The sequence below is a fragment of the Miniopterus natalensis genome, chromosome 8 (genome assembly GCF_054644295.1).
Source record: "Miniopterus natalensis isolate mMinNat1 chromosome 8, mMinNat1.hap1, whole genome shotgun sequence".
Classification (NCBI taxonomy): Eukaryota; Metazoa; Chordata; class Mammalia; order Chiroptera; family Miniopteridae; genus Miniopterus; species Miniopterus natalensis.
In genome coordinates, this window is record NC_142088.1 from 53,936,906 (window position 1) to 53,957,614 (window position 20,709).

The following is a 20,709-nucleotide window of genomic DNA, read 5'->3' on the forward strand; positions in this document are numbered from 1 at the left end:
ACAATATCAATAATAGTCATTTCAGTGTTTCTTATATTCTAATTTCCATGCATTTTTTCTGCAGACATAATTTAATCCTGATAATAGCCCTATGAAGTAGGTAGTCATATTACTGCATTGTCATTATCCCTATTCAACAGTTGGGGAAACGAAGATTTAGAAAGCTAAGGTACTTGCCAAAGGTGACGCAAAGCAAGGTGGCAAAGCACAAACTCACACCCGGGGTGCCCCCCTGGAAGTAGAGATGATTCAATCATATCTCTGTTGGGTCTCAGCCTTGGAGTAAACGTAGGAAGGCTCCTCAGCGCCTGGTCTCCTCACCACTGCCTCTGTCATGGACAGAAGGCGCAAAGCTTCTGCCTCTGAGAAGCAGCCATGCCAGTGGTGAAGCAATAATTCAGGAAGTTTAGAAGCAATAGTCTGTCTTCTTAGCTCACAGAAATCTAGTTGGCATTAAGTTCGGTGCTCCACTTGTAATGCTCTGGGAAGCATGGATATAAATACTGACATAACATTTTTGAAAAATCTGTGAAATCCATTCATAGCTAAGGGACGACTTAGCACGAATAGTATGTTCAGGGAGGAAGCCTGTATACAAATCACAGTAATTAAAGGTACTATTTTTTTTAAAATACAATTCACAGGTTGAAGACATCTTATTTCTCTAGAGTATTCGCAGGAGGCTTCAAAAGGAAGGATATGAGTGCAACCATGAAAAGAAGTTACAAGTTCAAAAACTGGACATTACTTCTACAATTTGAATGTGCCCATGAATAATATGAATAACTTGGAAATCTTGTTAATATACGATTCTGATTCAGCTGATTTGGGAGGGACCTAAAATTCTTCATTTTTCTAAAATGCCAAGGTTATGGGTTGAAGGACCACACTTTCAGTAGAAAGATGAGTTTCCACATATAAATAGCATGAGCGAATCTGCAAGGCAGGAAAGAACCATGCTTATTTTGAAGAATAATCGGTAGCACTCTTTCCCTGAAGAAACAACAGATGGAAAGAAATATTTAAATCGAATCATAGAGGGCTTGAGTAACTGCTTACTACTCTAAGATTTTATTGCAAGTACAGCACTCGCTTTCAAGGCTTTCTCAAAGAAAAATGTATTCCTGCAACTTGACAAGTACAATGTTTAAAAGAACTTAAAGATAAATGATTTATCAGTTTAGTTAGGGCTGCCATTCCCTTCATTCTTAGAGAAAGAGGGATTTATGCCATTAGAAAAATTCTTTAGATAAAATTATTTCAATACTTTATTCTAACTAAAGTTTTATTTTATATCAAATATACATTCACATCAATAAATTATTATTATTTTTAAATATATATCTTTATTGATTTCAGAGAGAAGAAAGGAGAGGGAGAGAGAGAAACATCAATGATGAGCGAGTCGTTACTGACCGGCTGCCTCCTGCACGCCCCCTGCCAGGGATTGGGCCCGCAACCCGGGCATGTGGCCTGACCAGGAATCGAACCGGGATCTCCTGGATCCTAAGTCGATGCTCAACCACTGAGCCACGCCTAGCTGAGCAACATCAATAAATTTTTAAAGTCTAATTTTACACCACTTTAAATCAAGCATTGAAGATTGCCAATTCATGTATTTCCATGTTATTAATTTTTTACCAAAAAAAGTTCTAAAAAATATGCAAACATCAAATGCTCTGCAGCAATTAATTACTTAATAGTATGGAATTAAATATATTTACTATGTAGCTTATTTTAAATAGCCCAACACAGCAGATTAACAGAAAAATCCATTTCTACAATAAGAGCAAAAATGAACAACTGTTGTTTTTCAAAATGAGCTATTACCTCAAACATTTATTATTGGTTTCAAATGTTTTATTCAGTATACTCATATGATTCCAATGCAGCCTGTTCTTTAGAACAGAATTATTTTACTGAAGTAATTTTAATTATAGTAATGCAAATACTATTCTAATAAATTAATACCTAAATAGCTTAGAAAAAAATTAGTTTAGGTACAAGAGACATCCAGGTTTTATGAGGCTTAAAACTTATTAATTTTAGAGGACTTTTTTATAAAGAATACAAGAACTGAAAATAGTTCATAATCATTCAGGACCCTAAAGCTTATGTTTCAATAGCTTCATAGTAAATAAGGTTCTGGTTAGGAACTATAGAGCCCATGTTTAGTTACATTATACAGTTGACCAATTAATTATTATTAATAATCAATATTATATTCCAATACTACAGAATATAGTTTATTCCAATACTATAGAATATAGCTAGGCAGCAAAGATAAAATATTGAATGAAACATAAAATTGTCATCTTCATAGAACATGTTATAGAGGTGGGAAACACATTAACACATAAATAGATAAAACAAATCCAGAAATATAATGATAAGGGGTGTGAAATTAAAATTGGGTAAGGGGAAGCAGAATCTGATATTTAAAATGTATTTTTTAATGATGAAAAAGAGGCAGCCAGGCAAAAGGTTTTTTATGGGGGGTTTTTTGTAGTTTTATCCACAGTAAGGAGAGGAGGTGATCAATAAATATTTGCTGAAATGTCAAATGAATAAATCTGGGGCAAAGTATTTTGAGCAAAATAGAAAATGCAAAGACCCTGAGATGAGCATTAACATTCAATCTGGGGAAGTGAAAAATAAGCCTGTGTATAGAGAAAGGTAAATTATGGAAAGAATGGGAGGAGATGAGGTTGGAAAAAGAGGTGGGAGCAAGATCACATAAATCAATGATTGTCAGGCCAGGTTGCACATTAAATCACTGAGGAATTTTACAAAGCACCACTGCCCAGGACCTACCAGAAGCAACTGTATCAGTAGAGGGAGGAGAGCCTGTTGTTCAAACAGAAGCATTTGCTTTCAAGCCCCCCGCCCCCCTGGCCCTCTGACTCCCCAGTGAATCTGCTGAGCATCCAGGGTGAAGAACCAATGATCCACAGACTTGAAGGCACAGTAAGAATCTGGGTTTTAGCCTATCAAGGGGCTGTACGAGAAGGTTATAATCAAGGGAAAACCAATAATGTCATCAAGATGCATAATGCCTTAAATTAAGATTCAGAATACTTTGCTCAAATTCTCTTTTTTTCCTACCTAATTTGTGTATTTATACACAAGCATAAAGAAAACAACAGAGAGTCATATGCAAAGCAGAAAATGATATAAATATTTTCTATTCTTTCTAATTGTGATACCTATATAAGGGGGGGGGAGTAGGTTTACAGTTGTTCATATGAAAAATAATAACATAATTAATAAATAATACAAGAATAAACTTTTTGGTGTACTCACAACTGTAAACCTACTTTTGCCCCACTCTGTATAACATACTAATAAAGAAGTCTGAAAGTTTCTCACTCATCAAATAAGAAAAATAATATTCACTTTCATTTATCTAGACTATTTTAAATTACAAAGACTTAAGAAGATTAAACTGTCAAAACCAACTGTTTTTTCTTGCATAAGTAACAGAAAGCTTGCATCAGCTGCATCTCTAAAATCTGAATTCTTCTTGAAGCTCTATGATTTCTGGAGAGCAAGGCAAGAAGAATGGTTGTTTCAAGTCATTTACAATGTTCCTCTTCACTGCTACTTCTTCATACTTCTTACCCACATTTTTTTTCATAGCACATATACCTTCTAACATAGTCTATAGGGTATTTATGCATTTATTCCCTTTATTGTCTATCCTCCCAACTAGCATGTGAGCTCCACAATAATTTTGTCTACTGTGTTTATTGATGTGTCCCAGTACCTAAAGAAGTGCCTCTATACAGACGGCACTCAACAGATATTTATTTAAGGAAGGAATAAAAGTGGATGTGGTCATTATTCTTATTTTCAATATGAAGAAACTAAGGCTTTTAGTGGTACATGAATTTTCAAAGGTCACATCTTTAGAAAATGACAAACTTGAATTAAAATGTAGATCTGTCTCACACTAGAGCAGAGGTAGGATCCACCACACATGCATTTAAAGTTAAGTGTGGAAATGTGTGCTGTGTTCAGATTGTAGGCAGCCTCTCGTGCCAGAGCGAAGGAGTTATGACTCCGAGCTGCTGTTAGTTGGGAGTTACTGAAGGACACTGGGCAGACAAATAACATCATCAAAGTAGTATTTCAGGAAGATTTATCTGTCATTGGTGTTGAGAACAGATTGGAAGGGGAACATCAAGGCAGCAAGACAGTTCAAAGGAAAAAGCCCAATGTCAAGATAATTTCAGGAACTAGTCAAAGTAAAGTCTATAAATCATTGGTAACAAATTGTTCTTCAGCTTTGAGATGCAGACCTATTACAAATGTTCACTCAACAAATATTTATTGAGGGCATGCAATGCTCATAACAGTCATCAAAAGACTCTAACAGACATTTGGTGTCAATTCATATGACAAGATTGTCTATACATGGTCATGCTCTTTTCATTCCACTTGGTGGGCACATGAATAGCATAGACAAGATAAAGATCTTCAAAAAGCCACTATAAAGTGAAAGTAGGAAAGAACATCCAAACTCGATTAAATGTATTCAGTCACCAAATGTTGGTTCTGTACCTGATTTATGAAAGACACTCTGGTAGATGATGGTTTTTTTGTTAATCTTCACCTGAAGATATTTTTTCCATTGATTTTCAGAGAGAATGGAAGGGAGGAAGCTAGGGAATAGGGGAGGAGGAGAAACATCGATGTGAGACACATAGATTCGCTGCCTCCCTCATGTGCCCTGACTAAGCGGGGGGGGGGGGGGGGGATTGAACTTGCAACCCAGGTATGTGTCCTTGACTGGGAATTGAACCTGTGACCCTTCAGTGTGTGTGCCAACGCTCTCACCACTGAGCCAAACAAGCCAGGGCTCAGATGAATATTAAGTCCTGAATACACAGTGCCCTTAGTAAGAACAATAACAACAAAACCTGAACATAAGTAGCCTAAAAATAAAGAGATTATAATGGTACAATGTTAATTGAGAGGAGAAAGGGTATTTTAAGCTTGGAATTACACAAATCTTTAGTAAATGACTAGTAACTTAAAATAAAATTTTATAAATTTTATTTTAGAATTGGTACCTATATGACAAAAAATGTTACTATAAAATATCTTATACCAAAGTACATCAAAAATAGTATTTCAATGGATTTGGGGTAACTTTTAATGACACTGGGTGTTGCAAACATGATAGTGATACATTTCAGGAAGATCCATTATAGAACTCATGAGGCCAAATGCAGGGTTGCAAATTGTACAGGGCCTTTCACACTCACTATCATTTTTAAATAGGGCACTAGGTCAGAATCCTCAAGGCTCTGGGCAGGTCTAGTTTGGCCTCTACTATTTGTCTAACCTTGATAACTGATACACTCTCCTTAGATCTCCAGTTCTTCATTAGAAAAAAATATATAGGCTTTGGACCACTAATCTGTCCATTACACAGGAGAGTTCTATATTTTAGGGGTTGATAAATTCTATTTATGTAAGATTTTATTTGAAAAATGTATTCATATCATTGAGAATTTTAAAAACTTAAAAATACACTAGATTATTTCTAAGATTGTTACCAACTCTATAACTATTTTTACATCATTCTTTCCATTTGCTCTTTGTCATATAGGTACCAAATCTAAAGTGTCATATAATATGAATTCTATCCTGACTGATCCATACTAGTAAATTTTACTGTGTGTAACTACTATAAAGTTATAAAAAATATATTACAGCATAGCTTTCAATTTATTTGTAACTCCTTTTGTCACAAGAAGCAAGAACGTGAAATTATGAAAAATAACAATCATTGCAGCAGCCTGCTTATGTAAGTAGGTAAACGTTTATACATTCTCAATATTTCTAAAGTTTTTTCTAGTACAGGTTACTTTCTAAAATATGTATTTATATCTTCATAGAACTATATACTTTTTTAAGTTTCTATCCTGATATTAAAGTTAGAAAGTTGGAGAAGCACTTTGAACCACAGAGAGACTTATCACCTTCAGTATCCTGACTGAATTACTTTGTGATTTGAGACAAGCTATGTCTTCACTCTTCCTATACTGCTATGACCATGCATCATTAAAAAAATTTTAATGACTGTGTTTATATCTGTGTCCTAAGGCTACCATAACAAACTACCACAAATGTAGAGGCTTAAAACAACAGAAATTTGTTCTCTCAAAGTTCTGGAGTCCAGAAGCCCAGTATCAGTTCAGCAGGACCATGATCCCTTCAAAGGCTCTAGGGAAGAAACTGGTCTCTTGCAGCTTCTGGAAGGCATTGTGGCAGCATATCTCCAACCGGAGCCTCCACTCTCACAAAGTCTTCTTCCTGTGAGTCTTCCTCTGTCTACTCCTCTGTTATAAAAACACCAGTCATAGCATTTAAGGTCCACCCTAATTCAGTATGATCTCACCTTAACTGATTACATTTGCAAGGATCCTATTTCCAAATAAGCTCACACTCTGAAGTTCCAGACGGACATGAATTTTTTTCAGACACTTTCAACTCATTACAGTGGTTATGAAATAGTCTACCAATTTGTATCAAATATGAAAAATATTGGCATATAAAATAACACACACATTCTTATTAATATTATAAAATTATGTGAAAAAGAGAAAAAATCACTGATGCTTTCAGCTGTTGGAAAACCTATATTTGAAAACTTCATGCTTTTGTTATATATTGATCATGTTTATCCACTGTTTATGTTCTGTATAGATTTCTAGTTACAGTCTTGAGATGATTCTCTCCAGTGGTAAATTATTTTAAAAATAAAAGTTGGATTCTTGCTCTATAAATCCATCCACCATGATAGCATTAAGCAAGTAATCACTCAGTATTTCTTCCCTCTTTCATACATCTGATGTGCAAGGCACTTCTAGGCACAAGAGATACAGCAGTAAACTAACTAGACTGACATTGTTTTCAGGCAGAAAGGAAGAAAACAATTTAAACAAGTAAAATACTTAATAAGTCAGGTGGTAAAAAGTGCAGTGGAGAAAAACAAAGCAGAGAGAAAGCATAGGAAGTGTAAGGAACAATTCATATTTTCATTTTTTTTAATATATTTTTATTGATTTCAGAGAGAGGAAGGGAGAGGGTGAGAGAGAGAGAGAAACATCAATGATGAAAGTCATTCATCGGCTGCTTCTGCACGGGTCCTGCTGAGGATCAGGCCCGCAACTCAGGCATGTGCCCTGACCGGGAATCGAACCTCTATCTCCTGGCTCCTAGGTTGATGCTCAACCGCTGAGCCACAGCAGCTGGGCAACAATTCATATTTTCAAATACTACTGGAGGCCACTCTCTGTCACTTATATTTGAGGAAATGCCTGAAAGAGGGGAGGAAGAAAATAAGACAGAAAGAAACCCAGAGAAAGAACATTACAGACGAAAGAAAACCAAGTGCAAAGGCCCTGAAGTGGAAGGATGCCTGGCATGTTCCAAGAACAGCAAAACAGTCCATATGAATGTAGAGGCATGAACCAGGGGAGATTAACAAGATTTGAACTTAGGGGTAACTTCAGCACATGTGGTATAGAACTTGGCTAGGCCATTTGAAGATTTTAATTTTGACTGAGTGACAGGGAGCCAACAAAATGGTTTGAGCAGAGGAATGACATGATTTGACATGAATTTTTAAAAAACTCAGTTTGATCTGTTGAGACTGGATTATAGGTGAGCAAGGGTAGAAGCAGGGAGACCAGTGTATTGGTGAGAAGTCTGAAATCTGGATATATTTTAAAGGAATAATAAATAGGATCTGCTCATATGAAATATGAGAGAAAGAGAAAAAGTTAACAATGACTAAGATCTTCGGTGTAAAAACCTGGTATAGAGGAGCTGCTGAAAACTGAGGTGGAGAAGACTGCGGGGAAGGAAGCTTTTGGTGGAATGCTAAAAGTTTGGTTTTGAACACAGTGAGTTTGAGATGTCTCTTAGACATCAAAAGAGTATACCAAGCGAGCCTTGGTCATAAATGTCTAAAAATTAGGAAAAATGTGTCAGGTGGATATATAAATTTGGAAATTGTAAAATTATAAGAGGGCATGTAAAGCAATGAGATAAGATTAGGTGAGATCACTAAAAGAGTGAGTATAAAGAACAGATAAATCCAATCCCATTCTTTGGGCTACATCAACATTAAGAAGTGAGGTGAAAAGAGAGCCCTGCAAAAGAGATTGGGAAGGAGCAGCCAATGAGGTAGAAAATCAGGAGTGTGAGAGCCTTTGAGACAAGGAACAAAAGTATTACAAGGAGGTAGGAATGGTTAACTGTTTCATATGTTATCCATAGTCAAGTAAGATAAGTTTGAGAACTGGCCACTGTATTTAGTAAGACAGAGGCTATAAGTGGTCTCCATAAAAGCATTTTTGGTGCAGTAATAGTGGAAAGAAACAATTGGAGTAGTATTTATTAAAGAGAGATCATTCAAAACAATGAGTGCATAAAATTCAGTCCAAGAAAATTCCCTCTTAACTTCTCCATAGAGATGGCTGAAGACTAAATGATATAGCACATGGTGCTTTGAGTGTAGGTCTCTGCATATAGTAGACAATAAGTGGTAGCTCTAAGAATGGTGAAGATATTGGTAATAATGCACATAAACCTTCTAATCCTACAAGTGAGCCAATTTCTTCAAAAACAATTTTTCACCTCCAGGAATTTGAGATCCAGGTCATATCTCATATGATAAATAATAATTAGAATTAGATATGCCCCCAATAGGTACATTAATAATGAAATGAATTACAACTCACAGATGAAAGAAGGAGAGAAAACACTACATGGAAGCAAATAATGAGAACAGCTGTGAGTAAGGCATTAATAAAGATTTTAAAATTTGTATCCTTCCTTTGAAAAGCCAGAGGGAAACATTTAAACAAATTATGATGTATTCAATCTCTCCTACTTTGCTGATGGGAATAGCAAATAGTTTAACATCTTGGGAAAACAGACTGGCAGCATCTTACAAAATTTAAATACACTCAGCATATGACTCAGCACTACCACTCTCTGATATTTACACAAGAGTTGTGAAAACATATATCCACACAAAAACTTATGAACGAATGTAGCAGCTTTATACAAGGATAAACAACTTGTCATATGCACATAAAATAGAATATCTCTCAGGAACAGAACCACTGATACATTCAACACCATGGATTAGTCCCAAAACCCTCATGGTGAGCAAAAGTAGCCAGACTCACAAGAGTTCATAGTGCACATTTCCATTCATCAGAGTTTCTGTAATAGGCAAAACTAGCCAATAGTCATGAAAACCAGATCAGTGCCTGTCTATGGCTAGACAGGAGAAACTGACCGGAGAGCAGAATGAGGGAACGTTTTGGGGGGTCATTATTGTGAGGTTGAACACTGGGATTCATTTGTCAAAACTCATCAAACTTTACATTTAAATTGGAGTATTCTATTATACCTCAAAAAATTTTATTTAAAAATAATTCTTAACCAGCCATTATCCTCAATCATCCCCAAAGCCTCATTTATTAACTAACTATGGACCCTGTCCTACAATGGCATCACCTTATTATTGGTAGTCTTCCGTTTTGATTTTTCATTTTTAAAACTTTCCAGTATTACTTTCTTATATTCACTTCCCATCATCTCCATTTTCTCTATCTTCATTCTAGAGATGAATTAAATATACCACATACTACATGCTTTTCAAATTCCTCAACCTAACTTTCATAAATGTTCCTCTGCATCCTCTATATATTGATTCATTCCACATATCCCACATGAGATGCCCGCTCCGTCAAGAGCTCTCTTCAATGGCATGTCCACATACAGTGACCTTATATGCCTCTGCATCACACAGACAGTATATAAATGCAACACAAGGCTGACTCTGGAGGAGAAAAGATACTCCCTTGGCTATAAATTTGCCAATTTGGGCTTAAAATAAAATTATATGGGCCAAAAAAATGGATATAAGAAAAAAATTTGGACTATGTGTATGTTCAATAACAATAACACCAACAAAAATTTCTGACATAATTGAGTTATTTCAAGTTTCTTAATTATCAATCTAAACTGAATACTCTACAATCATGAGAACATTTGAAAAGTGCCAAGCTGATCATGATTTCATCCTTAATTTATTCAACAACTATTAACTGAGCACCCAATATGAGGCAGGCACTCTTTTAGGTGTTGAGGACAAAAGTGGACAAAATTGATAAAAATTCAGTCTTAGCCAAGTGTCTCTCCTGCAATACAGACGATTTCCAGCCGTTAGAGATGAAATTTGTCAATCTCCATTTTATAAGTAAGCTATTTGGTAAATAGTTTTATGCCTAACTCTCTACTCAAGCAATGCTAGTCTTAGATCTTGCCATCAAAAGATAGATGTGATCTTACTGAATTTTTTTCTCCTTATTTCATATATTCTGTCTCTGATATTTCATTCATACAATTCTGAATTCCTTTCCCCCCTTGAAACATGAAAACAGCCTGGCCGTGCGTGGCTCAGCAGTTGAACATCGACCTAGGATCCAGGCGATCGGGGTTCGATTCCCGGTCAGGGCACATGCCCAGGTTGTGGGCTCGATCAATGACTCTCTCATCATTGATGTTTCTATCTCTCTCTCTCCCTCTCCTTTCCTTTCTCTGAAATCAATAAAGGTATATTTAAAAAAAAGAAAAGTACAAAAGAAACATGAAAATAGGAACATGTCTTCTTTATCCTTCTATCCTCCCAGCCTCAGTTCTAACACAAATCAAGCACTCAAATGTCTGTTCATGAATTGTCTCAGCTTATTTAATACTAATTAAAATTTTGAGCACTTACTTTTTAAAACAATATCTAAACTCAGTCTTACAGAAGGGAAAACTTCCTTGCCCCACCAATTAATTTGCCAAGTGAATCGATTTAAATGATTTAGTATTCCACTTAGTTACCACCTAATTCAAGTGGTTTTAATTAATGAATAAAACTCTGCTGTCTGAGTCTTTATTTAAACAAAGATAAAAATGTCTTCATGCTATTGTTTGCATATAAATTAAACAGCATTGTATTCTCCTTCCAAACTTCAGCTGATGATCAACAGATCTTTCCTTTTCCAGAAATCTTCAATGGTTCCCCATTTCCTAGAGAACAAAGTTAAAAATTCCTTTCCCCAGCATTCAAAATCTTTTGAAACTGTCTTTATCCTAACTTTCAACCTAAAATCTGGAAATCCCCTTTATGTCTCATTCTGCTCCAATCAAACAATTCACTGAACACTTACATCCTTATTTTGGAAAAGGCAATAGCTTTCTCTTTCTTCTGATGTTTACTCCCTCCCAATTTTTACATGTCTACATAATCTATATACTTTAAAGCCTCTCACAGTAGTCTATTTGGTAGCTCTCTTATAGCAGCCACCACCTTCTATTTTGTAAGGTAGTTATTTATGTATATGCCATATGTATAGGTCAGGTCTCCGCTAGACTGTATGATTCTTAAAGACATATATTCTATTTGATTAAACTCTGTATATATCACAGTACCTACCCCAGTACTTTTATTGAATACATTTTAAAAATTACATCAATTGTCCTGAAAAAAATAGTGCTTCTACTGTTCATGACTTTTAACTATTCTTTCTAAGACTTCAGAGGCTTAACCCCAAAAGAAACTGCTGAGAAAAATTACAACCTAAGTTCATTAGTATACTGTAGAGACTCAATAAATGCAAAATTGCTGAAGTCTGAAATAAAGGATGTTGAGCTTACAGAGTATTTTTCTCCCAAGTTATAAGAAGACCTGTTTTTTACAAGGTCAGTGGCCACTTCCTCCTTTGTCCTCCAGAAATATCCCTCTTTGTGTAAATATCTGATAAACAGTATATAAATTTTATGATTACTCTGCCTAAAGAGTCTAGGCACACCTGAGTCAGGGACACAGCATAACACAATCACAGTGGATCAAAGTCTGGGTCATAAAATCTGACCAAAAAGGCTGTGAGTCCTTTGTTTCCCCTTACCAGGCTTGTAACCTTAAGGAATTTAATTGACCTGTCTAGGTGTCAGATTCTCATATGTAAAAGACAACAATAATAGTACCCAAAAATAATAGTACCTGCCCTCCATGCTACTTTGAGAATTAATAAAAAGTATGTATATAAAGCACCTACCACAGTAAACCTAATAACTGTTCATTACTACAATATAGTTTTATTTCTGACATTGGTATATCTGTGTAGAACAGCAGAGGGATCAGAGTAAATTATGAACAAAAGTATGAAAGAACAAAGCAAATATCAAAGGTCAAAACTTTAAAAGGCCTATTAATATTTGAACACTATTTATAAACTTTATTGGAAATTGTCTGGGAAATATCAGCCCTTAATCCAACTTCACTGTGTCTATATGTCCCATTTTTATATGTCTGTAAATATTATTATCATCTGAAAATTCCAGCAGTCATCATAATTTATTCAGAGTAATTCCAATACTGACAATACATTTTAATCAATCACACTCTTCTACCTGCCTCCGAAAGGTGAAGCCATATATTTTAAAAAAAGAAAAAAACTGGCATTAGTTTTAACACCCTAATTCATCAGTTTCCAGTTTTGCAGTTTCCTGTCACACTTCTGGGCTGGAATTTTCCCCTGAAGCACCAAAGATTAATCAAACAAAATCAACAAACATTTACTGTTTAATAAATGAGTACATTGCTAGGTGTTAATGTTATCAGGAAATCATTTAGAAAGAAAGAAAAGAAAGGGCTGATACAATAGCCCACTGTCAAAAATCCAAGAGCACTAGGCCGTGTCCCTAGATTTATGAGAAGCAACCAGTTAGGTTTCCAGACAGGACCAAGAGAAACACGGAGGTATCGATGCAGATTACCAGTAAACAATTCCACCCTCATTCTTGACTTTCTTTATTAAGAGCAGCGGTGGGAGAGTCTTGAGGGACACAGTGGATAAGAGTAACTTTATAGAACCTTTAAATGTCAGATAAGTTAATGCTGTTTTATAAAAGGTATGAACCCTAGGAAATACTTTCCTAGCTGGAGTTGCTACATCCTGCTAACCAGACAGATCTGGAAGAGCCTAGGTGTCTCTGAGAGTGAAGACAAAGTACTTAATTCAAGTTTTCAGAATTTGTACTCCAGACTGGTATCTCAATGAAAGCATGGAACTTAAGTTCCAGTGCAAACTGGCACTTACTGATGACCAACTCCTTAACCTCACTGGGAAATAACAGAAGATACCTATATTGGTTTCTACTCAGGTTCCTAGCACAGAGCTGCTCTAACCCTTGTAATTTCCCAAGTGATAAGAGCACCCAGAGCATCTTTTGTTCTAACATTTTGTCTTTGACCTTGGTTCCTAAATCCCTTGGAATTTCCTGTGTGACAGGAGTACATTTTGTAAGAATGAGGCAACTCTTAGTGAGCTCCTGGGTGACTCCTGAATGGAGTTGGTCACCAGAAAGACCAAGCAGTGATGAGAAGCTTGGAACTTTCAAGCTTATGCAGAAACATCCCCCAATTCTAAGAAGAGGAGAGGGGCTGGGAATTGAATTAATGATTGATCATATCTGTGTGATGAAGCCTCCATAAAAATTCCAAAAGTATGGGGTTCAGAGAGCTTCTGAGTTGGTGAATGTTTCTGCATAATAAGAGGGTGGCATACCCTAGCTCCTTGGGGACAGAAGCTCCTGCACTTAGGACCCTTCTGGACCTCATCCTATGTATTGCTTCATTCGGCTGTTCATTCATATTCTTACTATATCCTTTATAATAAACTCAGAAATGTAAATAGCATTTCCCTGAGTTCTGTGAGATATTCCAGCAGATTATCAAGCCCAAAGAGAAGGTCATGGAAACCAAGATTTATAAGAGGTTGGTCAGAAGTACAGGTGACAACCTGGTACTTGCAATTGGTGACTGAAGTGAGGGCAGTCTTCTGGGACTGAGGCCTTAACTTGTGGGATCTGACGCTAACTCAGGTAGACGGTGTCGGGATTGTAGGACACCCAGCTGATGTCTCAGAGAATTGCTTGGTGTGGGAAAAACCCACGTGTCTGGTGTTAGAAGTATTTGTGTGTGTGCCTAAAGGAGAAATACCAAGTTGTCTTTGCATTCATTAATTCTGCCACAGTTTCCTCAAATGTAAAAGAGGAAGAAGAATTCCTACTTCACAGATTTGTTTCAAGGGGCATGTGGAAATTAATTGAGTTAACATTTGCAAATTATTAGAGTAGTTAATAACTTATTGTTAATATTATTGGCTAATGCACTTATGTTCATTTACATATAAGCAACAATTTCTTATTTTCCCTTTTTTTTTTTGGCAAGAGAATTTCCTTTCATTTCCTATGTCTGTATAATATGTTCAAGATTCAGGATCAGGTAGAGGAAAGTAGGTTCCTTCCCTTCTTAAATATGATAACTTTATAGTCCTCCTGTCCTCTGTGGTGATGAGAAGGCCCTTCTGCGGTTTCTAAGCAGACCCCTTCCCGTCACGTCACCTCCATACCAGCTATCCTCATGCCACATTACACAGTATCTATAGACTAACCAAAAGTTGATACTAAAGATCTCACTTTGCATAGTCCTATTGAAAAACAATAGCTATAAACATATAATCCTTCATTTGGAGAATAGCATAAGTTTTTTCACACCACGACTCATAATCATTTCATTATAAAGATGGCAACTGAGGCCCAGAGAGGTTAGTTAACTTGTCTGAGGACACAGGGCCTTAGTGAGGGAGCCAGGAGTAGACATGATATTGCACAGTGCTTATGCAAACCTGCCAAACAACCTCAAATTCCCCGTGTTGTAAGTGCACCAAAACGGCACTGGCCTTTTATATACCTATTCACTCAAATATCTATTCTAACTCTTCTAATTTGGGAGTGGAGCCACTTAGTATTCCACACTAATTAAGAGTTAGAAATATCCTCCAGTGAGTTTTAGTTCCAGGAGGCCCCAGATTGTCAAAAAGAGTTAACATGCTCCTCTAACTAGTACTTATGTTACCAAAAAGCACTCTTTAAAAAAAGAAAAGGAGTCATGGGTCACTATCTAACATTGAAACAAGTCTACATGCTCCATACCATAAAGTCTTTGAAATAATCTTTGTTTCACAGCATTACTCAATAATTGATGTAGAAAATGATAACACTGTCTCAGTAGCAAAGAATTATATTTCATATACTACATTTAATAAAGAATATAATCCATTTTATGGAAAAAAAGTACATAGAAGTTATGGTTTTTATGTTTGATATTTAGAGTTTAATAACATAGCCAACTTCCTATGAAATAATTCCATTCAGTTACTTAACAGGTATCTCAAACTCAACATGTCTAAAATAAACTCAACATCCACCCTCAAATCATCTCCTCCTACATTCTCTTCTTTCAGGAAATTGAATCAAATAAATCCCTGTAAGAAACTCAAGACTTGTCCTTGACACTTCCACCTCCCCACCCATCAGAGCCAGTCAAGCACCCAGCTCTCTTGCTCCCATATCTCAATACTTCATTTTACCTACTTCTTTCATACCTCGCTGCGACTACTCTGCTCTAAGCAGGCGTCGCTTCCTGAACAGAATTTGTGGAACCTGGCTCTTCTCCAGTCCATTCTCCTACTTAAATCCATAGTGATCTTTCCACAGCACAAACGTGATCATGTCTGCTCTGCCTTTTAAACCCATTCAGTGGCTTCTCAATTTTTAAATCCTTTCTGTGGCTCTTATTCATTAATGTAGTCATCTCTATGATATAATAAACACATCAAACTCACATCCAAAACAAATCTAGAACCCTCATAATGACCCACATTCAGCCAAAATGTTCACCCTCACTCCATGCTCCTGTCTCCCTGATACAAGAGTCAACATCCTAAATCCCATATTCATAATTAGCCTCACTTGATTTATATAAAATCTTGTTGCATCTAGATATATCCCTAATACATACATTTGCAAATTTTAGTTGATTTTAGTTTTTCAAACTATGTCATGCTTATATCATCTTTCAAGGACATAAATTTTATACTTAATATTGTATCACCAAATTCATTCATATTGGTGTGAGTCACTGCAGTTCATTCATTTTGACTACTATATACTAATCCCATATATTGATATTCCACTGTTCATTCATCAGCTTTTCTATGGATGGGCATATAGATTATTTTCATTTTTTCATTTTATGAACAGTAGTACTACGAAATATTTGTGTATGTGGAAGAAATTTTCTTGAATATATGACTATGAGTGATGGTTCATACACAAATGTTCAGATTTCAAAGGTAATGGCAAATTGCTATCTAAAGTTATAATAAAAATATGGAGATGCATCATTTCTAACAGTTGATATGATCAGCCTTTTTAATTTTTACTAGCTGAATGGATATCAGTATGTAATTATAGCCTTGATCTGTATTTCCCTGATCAAAATTGATATTCAATATTTCTTCATAAGTTTTTTTGCTATATGTGTTCCCTTTCTTAAGAAGTGTCTATTCATGTCTGTTCATTTTTCTCCTATTGGACTACTTGGGCTTATTTTATTAATAATGGGATCTACACACATGCACTATTTGACAATAATCTCTCAGTTGCATGTTCACTGAACATCTACAATTTGTAACTTCTCTTTTTACTTTAAGTTATATTTAAATGAACCAACTTTCTCAATTTTAATATAGTCAAATTTATCGGTATTTTTTTTATGGTCAAATGTTTTGTGTAGTGTTTCAAAAGTTTTATTAATTCAAGGTCTTGTAGATGTCCAATTTTTTTCTGCTAAAAGTTTTAGTTTTGTTTTGACATTAATACATCCAAAGTTTATCTTGGTTTGTGGCATGAAGTCGACATTCAATTTCATCTGTTTTCCACATGGATTACCACTTTATTGTCAGCTCCACTTATTGAACAGCCCTTTTCCCCCCCATTGGTGTGCAGTGCTTCCTCTGTCATATGCTGAATGTTCCGAACACCTGTGAGCTTACTTCTAGGGTCTCTATTCTGCTCCACGGGGCTATCTGCCTACACTTTGTGTCCCTTTGTCCAACACTAAAGTCTTAATCACTCTCATTTTATAAGACTCCTGTATCTTTCTCCTTAAGAAGTATCTTGGATATTCAGTAACCTTTATCATTTCATAAAAATTTTAGTATTTTCTTCTTTAACTGTTATTTCCTACTTTAATGTTTTAGACCTTAAATTGCCACAAGCTCTGTGAAATGTTATCTAATACCCTAGATCTATTTTCCTCTACTCAGAGCATCCTTCCTCCTCCTACTAATTCTCATTATACCCACTATGTTCTCATTATACATCATCATTTCTAAATTACTTTTTTACAGACAGACACAAAGAAAGGGAGAAAAATGTTTACTTTGTTATTGACTATAAGCTTCAAGACAATATAGCTCAGTTCCCTTATATCTCCAGGTCTCACCACGTATTGAGCATTCAACAAATGATTTTAAAAGAGTTACTCCCTCCTTTGGGATCTCCCTGAGAATAACTGGTCCCCTGCTATGGACTCTATTTTCACTGGACAGCAAAGCCTGGTGGAGCCTCATTCAGGCCTTTCAGTCTCCTTCTCAACATTTAGCAGAGACTGAAACAAAAATTACTGTGACCCAATACTCCACTGAGGGGTTTATGCGTATCATGTCATTAATTCTCAAGGCAATCCTGTGAAGCAAAATTTATTGCCTCTAAGGTTCTCATTTCAAGTGAGAATACTATGATTTTATTAAGGAATTTGCCAAAAATCACATAACCAGTTCAGTGGGGAGGTTGCTCAACAAAGCTTGAGCTTTTAACCTTGTGGTAATATTGTTACATCACCTGTGAGCTCAGATGTCCTTATGCTTTTGTTTAGGATTTTTTTTCCTTTGCCCATAACTGGACTATGTTCTTTTTTAAAAAAAAAATGAGATACAATTGAAACATAATTGTGTAAGTTTAAATATAAAACATGTTGACTTCATAGGCACTGAAATAATTGCTAATGTGATCAATAAATAAATGAACATTTCTCAAAAATTAATTCAGAGTATATGCTAGTATTAGCTACTTAAAAAATTTTTTAATGTAGAACTAGAAGGGATCTTAGAAACCACCTTGTCCAAACCTTTTGTTTTAATTATAGAGACACATAGGTCCTAAAAGATGAACCTTTTTAAAGTCAAAAGGCCTGTTTTAACATATTTTGAATATGAAAATTTCAGTTAATGGAACTTTGCACAGCATCATTTGCCTTGAATAAAATACATTTTAAACACATGGCACAAATTCCTAAATTAAGTATCATTCTGAAATAATAACTAAAACTAGAAAATGTAACTAAACCCTTGAAGTGTATTTTACATTTATTCAAGACAAACATAACGTACAATTAAAGAAGTCTTAAAAATAAAGAGAATATAACTTAATTTTACAATGTAATTAAAAGAACAGATCAGTATTTTTGCCTTACATCGTTATATTTCACACTTTCAGATTTAAGATTGAGCATTAAGAACTTAAATCAGCAAAACTGTACTTTTTTGGTACTTGTAAAAAAGGCTGTCATAATTTTGCTGAATCAGATTATAACATTTTCTGTGACCAATCTAGATGTCTCCACTCAACAAATGACAAAGTGATCATTCCAAACTGATGTAATCCATCAAAACACATTTCTACTTTCAGCCAAGCAGTAACTCAACTGATTCAAACAAGCAGAGAAGCCTGATTTATTCTGGGATTTTAACCAAAGACCAGCAAATCAATCCCTATGTTCATTTATCAAAATCTGATAGACTCATAATGTTCTCCTCTTTGAATAGCTCTAGTATAAAGGTATAAAAAGATGCATTAAAATACTCAAATGGGTCTAGGCTCAGTCACTTCCAAAGTACTTTTTCTCAGATCTTTGAAGTAGTTAAAAACTACAGTGAGAAAGTTAAACTCATTTTGGAAAGAGGAAGATAATGAAAATATCTCCAACTGAGCAAGAACATTATTGCAATCTCAAGCAAGCTCAAGATGTCCTCGATACTCTTTTAACAAAAATAAGTTTTTGTAAATGCTCTTCTGTGTTTTCCTACACCTCATACAGCCAGATAATACCAATGAAATTCTGTTTATTAGCATATTTTGATTAATAAATAACTTCAAAAACATCTGTAACTAAAACCAGATTACATTCATTAAATAAATGAAAATCTCAAGTCAGGAATTTATATTCACTCTTCCTAAAGGTACAAACATTTCAAGTAGGACTCAAAGTTTACCTTTCGTCGTATTTAAGAGGAAAACTTCTGCTAAGCAGAAAAAGAATGTAAACTAGATTACAAGGGAAAAAATGTTTCATTCAATGAAAATAAAACTAGTTTCAAGCACATTAAATGCTTCACAAGCATTCATTTACTAGAAATATTGCAAAAATATCTTTATAGATCTAGAAGTCAACCAAAGGCATAGAGAAAATTATGTAAAATAATTGCAAGAAATAAATGTCTATGATGTCGCTTAATGAATCCCCATTTACACATATCTCTATGTTTCTTTGAAATTCACTCCACTCCTCAATGAAACTCGTCCCGAAAGAGGTAAATATTGAGTTAAAGTGACTTTCTGATATCCTTCAAATTATCTTTTGCCCTTAACATAGGGCAACAATCTGATGGCCCATAGGTTGTACCTGATCACCAACATGTTTTGTGTAAGAAAGTGTTTGCTTGCTTGCTTGTTTGACTATTTTTGGAAGTCCTTAGGGGTATCGTGTACAGTTCCATTTTGCTACAGTTCCCACTGTCTCACTTCAGCAGGTTTTCTTCTTTACATTATATGCTTGGTCTCTAAGGGCTTTTGCTTCTGAAAGCCTACATTTAAGATTCTGTCCAATTTGAATGTTCACTGAATCATGTTTTCTGTACAGTCCCAGAATGTAGGAATTATGAGAACTGGAAGGAACCTCAGAGGTTAGTTCATTCTTCTCATTTCTTCCAACAATATACTGAGGCCAAGAAAAGCAGAATTGCTTTCCCACAGTTAAATGTACATTAATAGTTCTGCCAAAACGTTCTTCTAACTCAATAAGCTGTTTTCCAACAACCCCCGTTCTGAAGTTTCATGTTTTGTCGTGAGTCACCACCACTCTCTCATGTCTTTAAAAGCCACGTTTGCCTCATGAGCACTTACCCCTGAGCGCAGGTAGCAGGGACCTCTCCTTCCTGTCGTCACATTTGTTACATTCACTGAAGTACAGGAGCAAGAAGACGTCAACCAGAACCCACATCAGGGACGTGGCGAGAACCACCTTGCAGTACACAAGCCTCCTCATGTCTTTCCGTGATTTCTACTTAACAAACAGACCGAAGACAGATGCTACTGTGATAAATCCAAGCCGCAGGGGTGAACTCCAGCATAAAAGCAAAATGCATCCCACTGCATTAAAAAAATAATAATAAGGAAAAGGGGGGGGAAAAAGAAAAGAAAATTTTATTACCATACATTTTGTTTTGCATAAATGAGATATAACATGAAATATATGACTTACTTAATGTTCCCAAATATATCAGCACTTGGCTTTCAAATTCAGAATTAAAAATCCAAACAAATGAAATCTGTAAGCAAGCCAGGTGGCTAAAATTGGAACAGCTAATCCTCGATATGCTACTACTCTGCTGGGCCCTTAACAGCTATGGGATTTTTTCAAGTAGTATTGTGTTCTCC

At 35.5% G+C, this 20,709-nt stretch overlaps 1 protein-coding gene across 2 annotated transcripts in view; it reads right to left on the reverse strand.

Annotated features, from left to right (window-relative positions):
- GALNT13 (polypeptide N-acetylgalactosaminyltransferase 13) overlaps window positions 1-20,709 on the reverse strand; it is a 417,254-nt gene that overhangs the window by 336,744 nt on the left and 59,801 nt on the right. For both annotated transcript variants that reach the window (XM_087819844.1, XM_087819845.1), the window contains exon 3: window positions 20,176-20,421. In XM_087819844.1, the coding sequence (XP_087675970.1) occupies window positions 20,176-20,317 (142 nt within the window). In that variant the 5' untranslated portion in view covers window positions 20,318-20,421. The remainder of the gene's footprint in view (window positions 1-20,175; window positions 20,422-20,709) is intronic.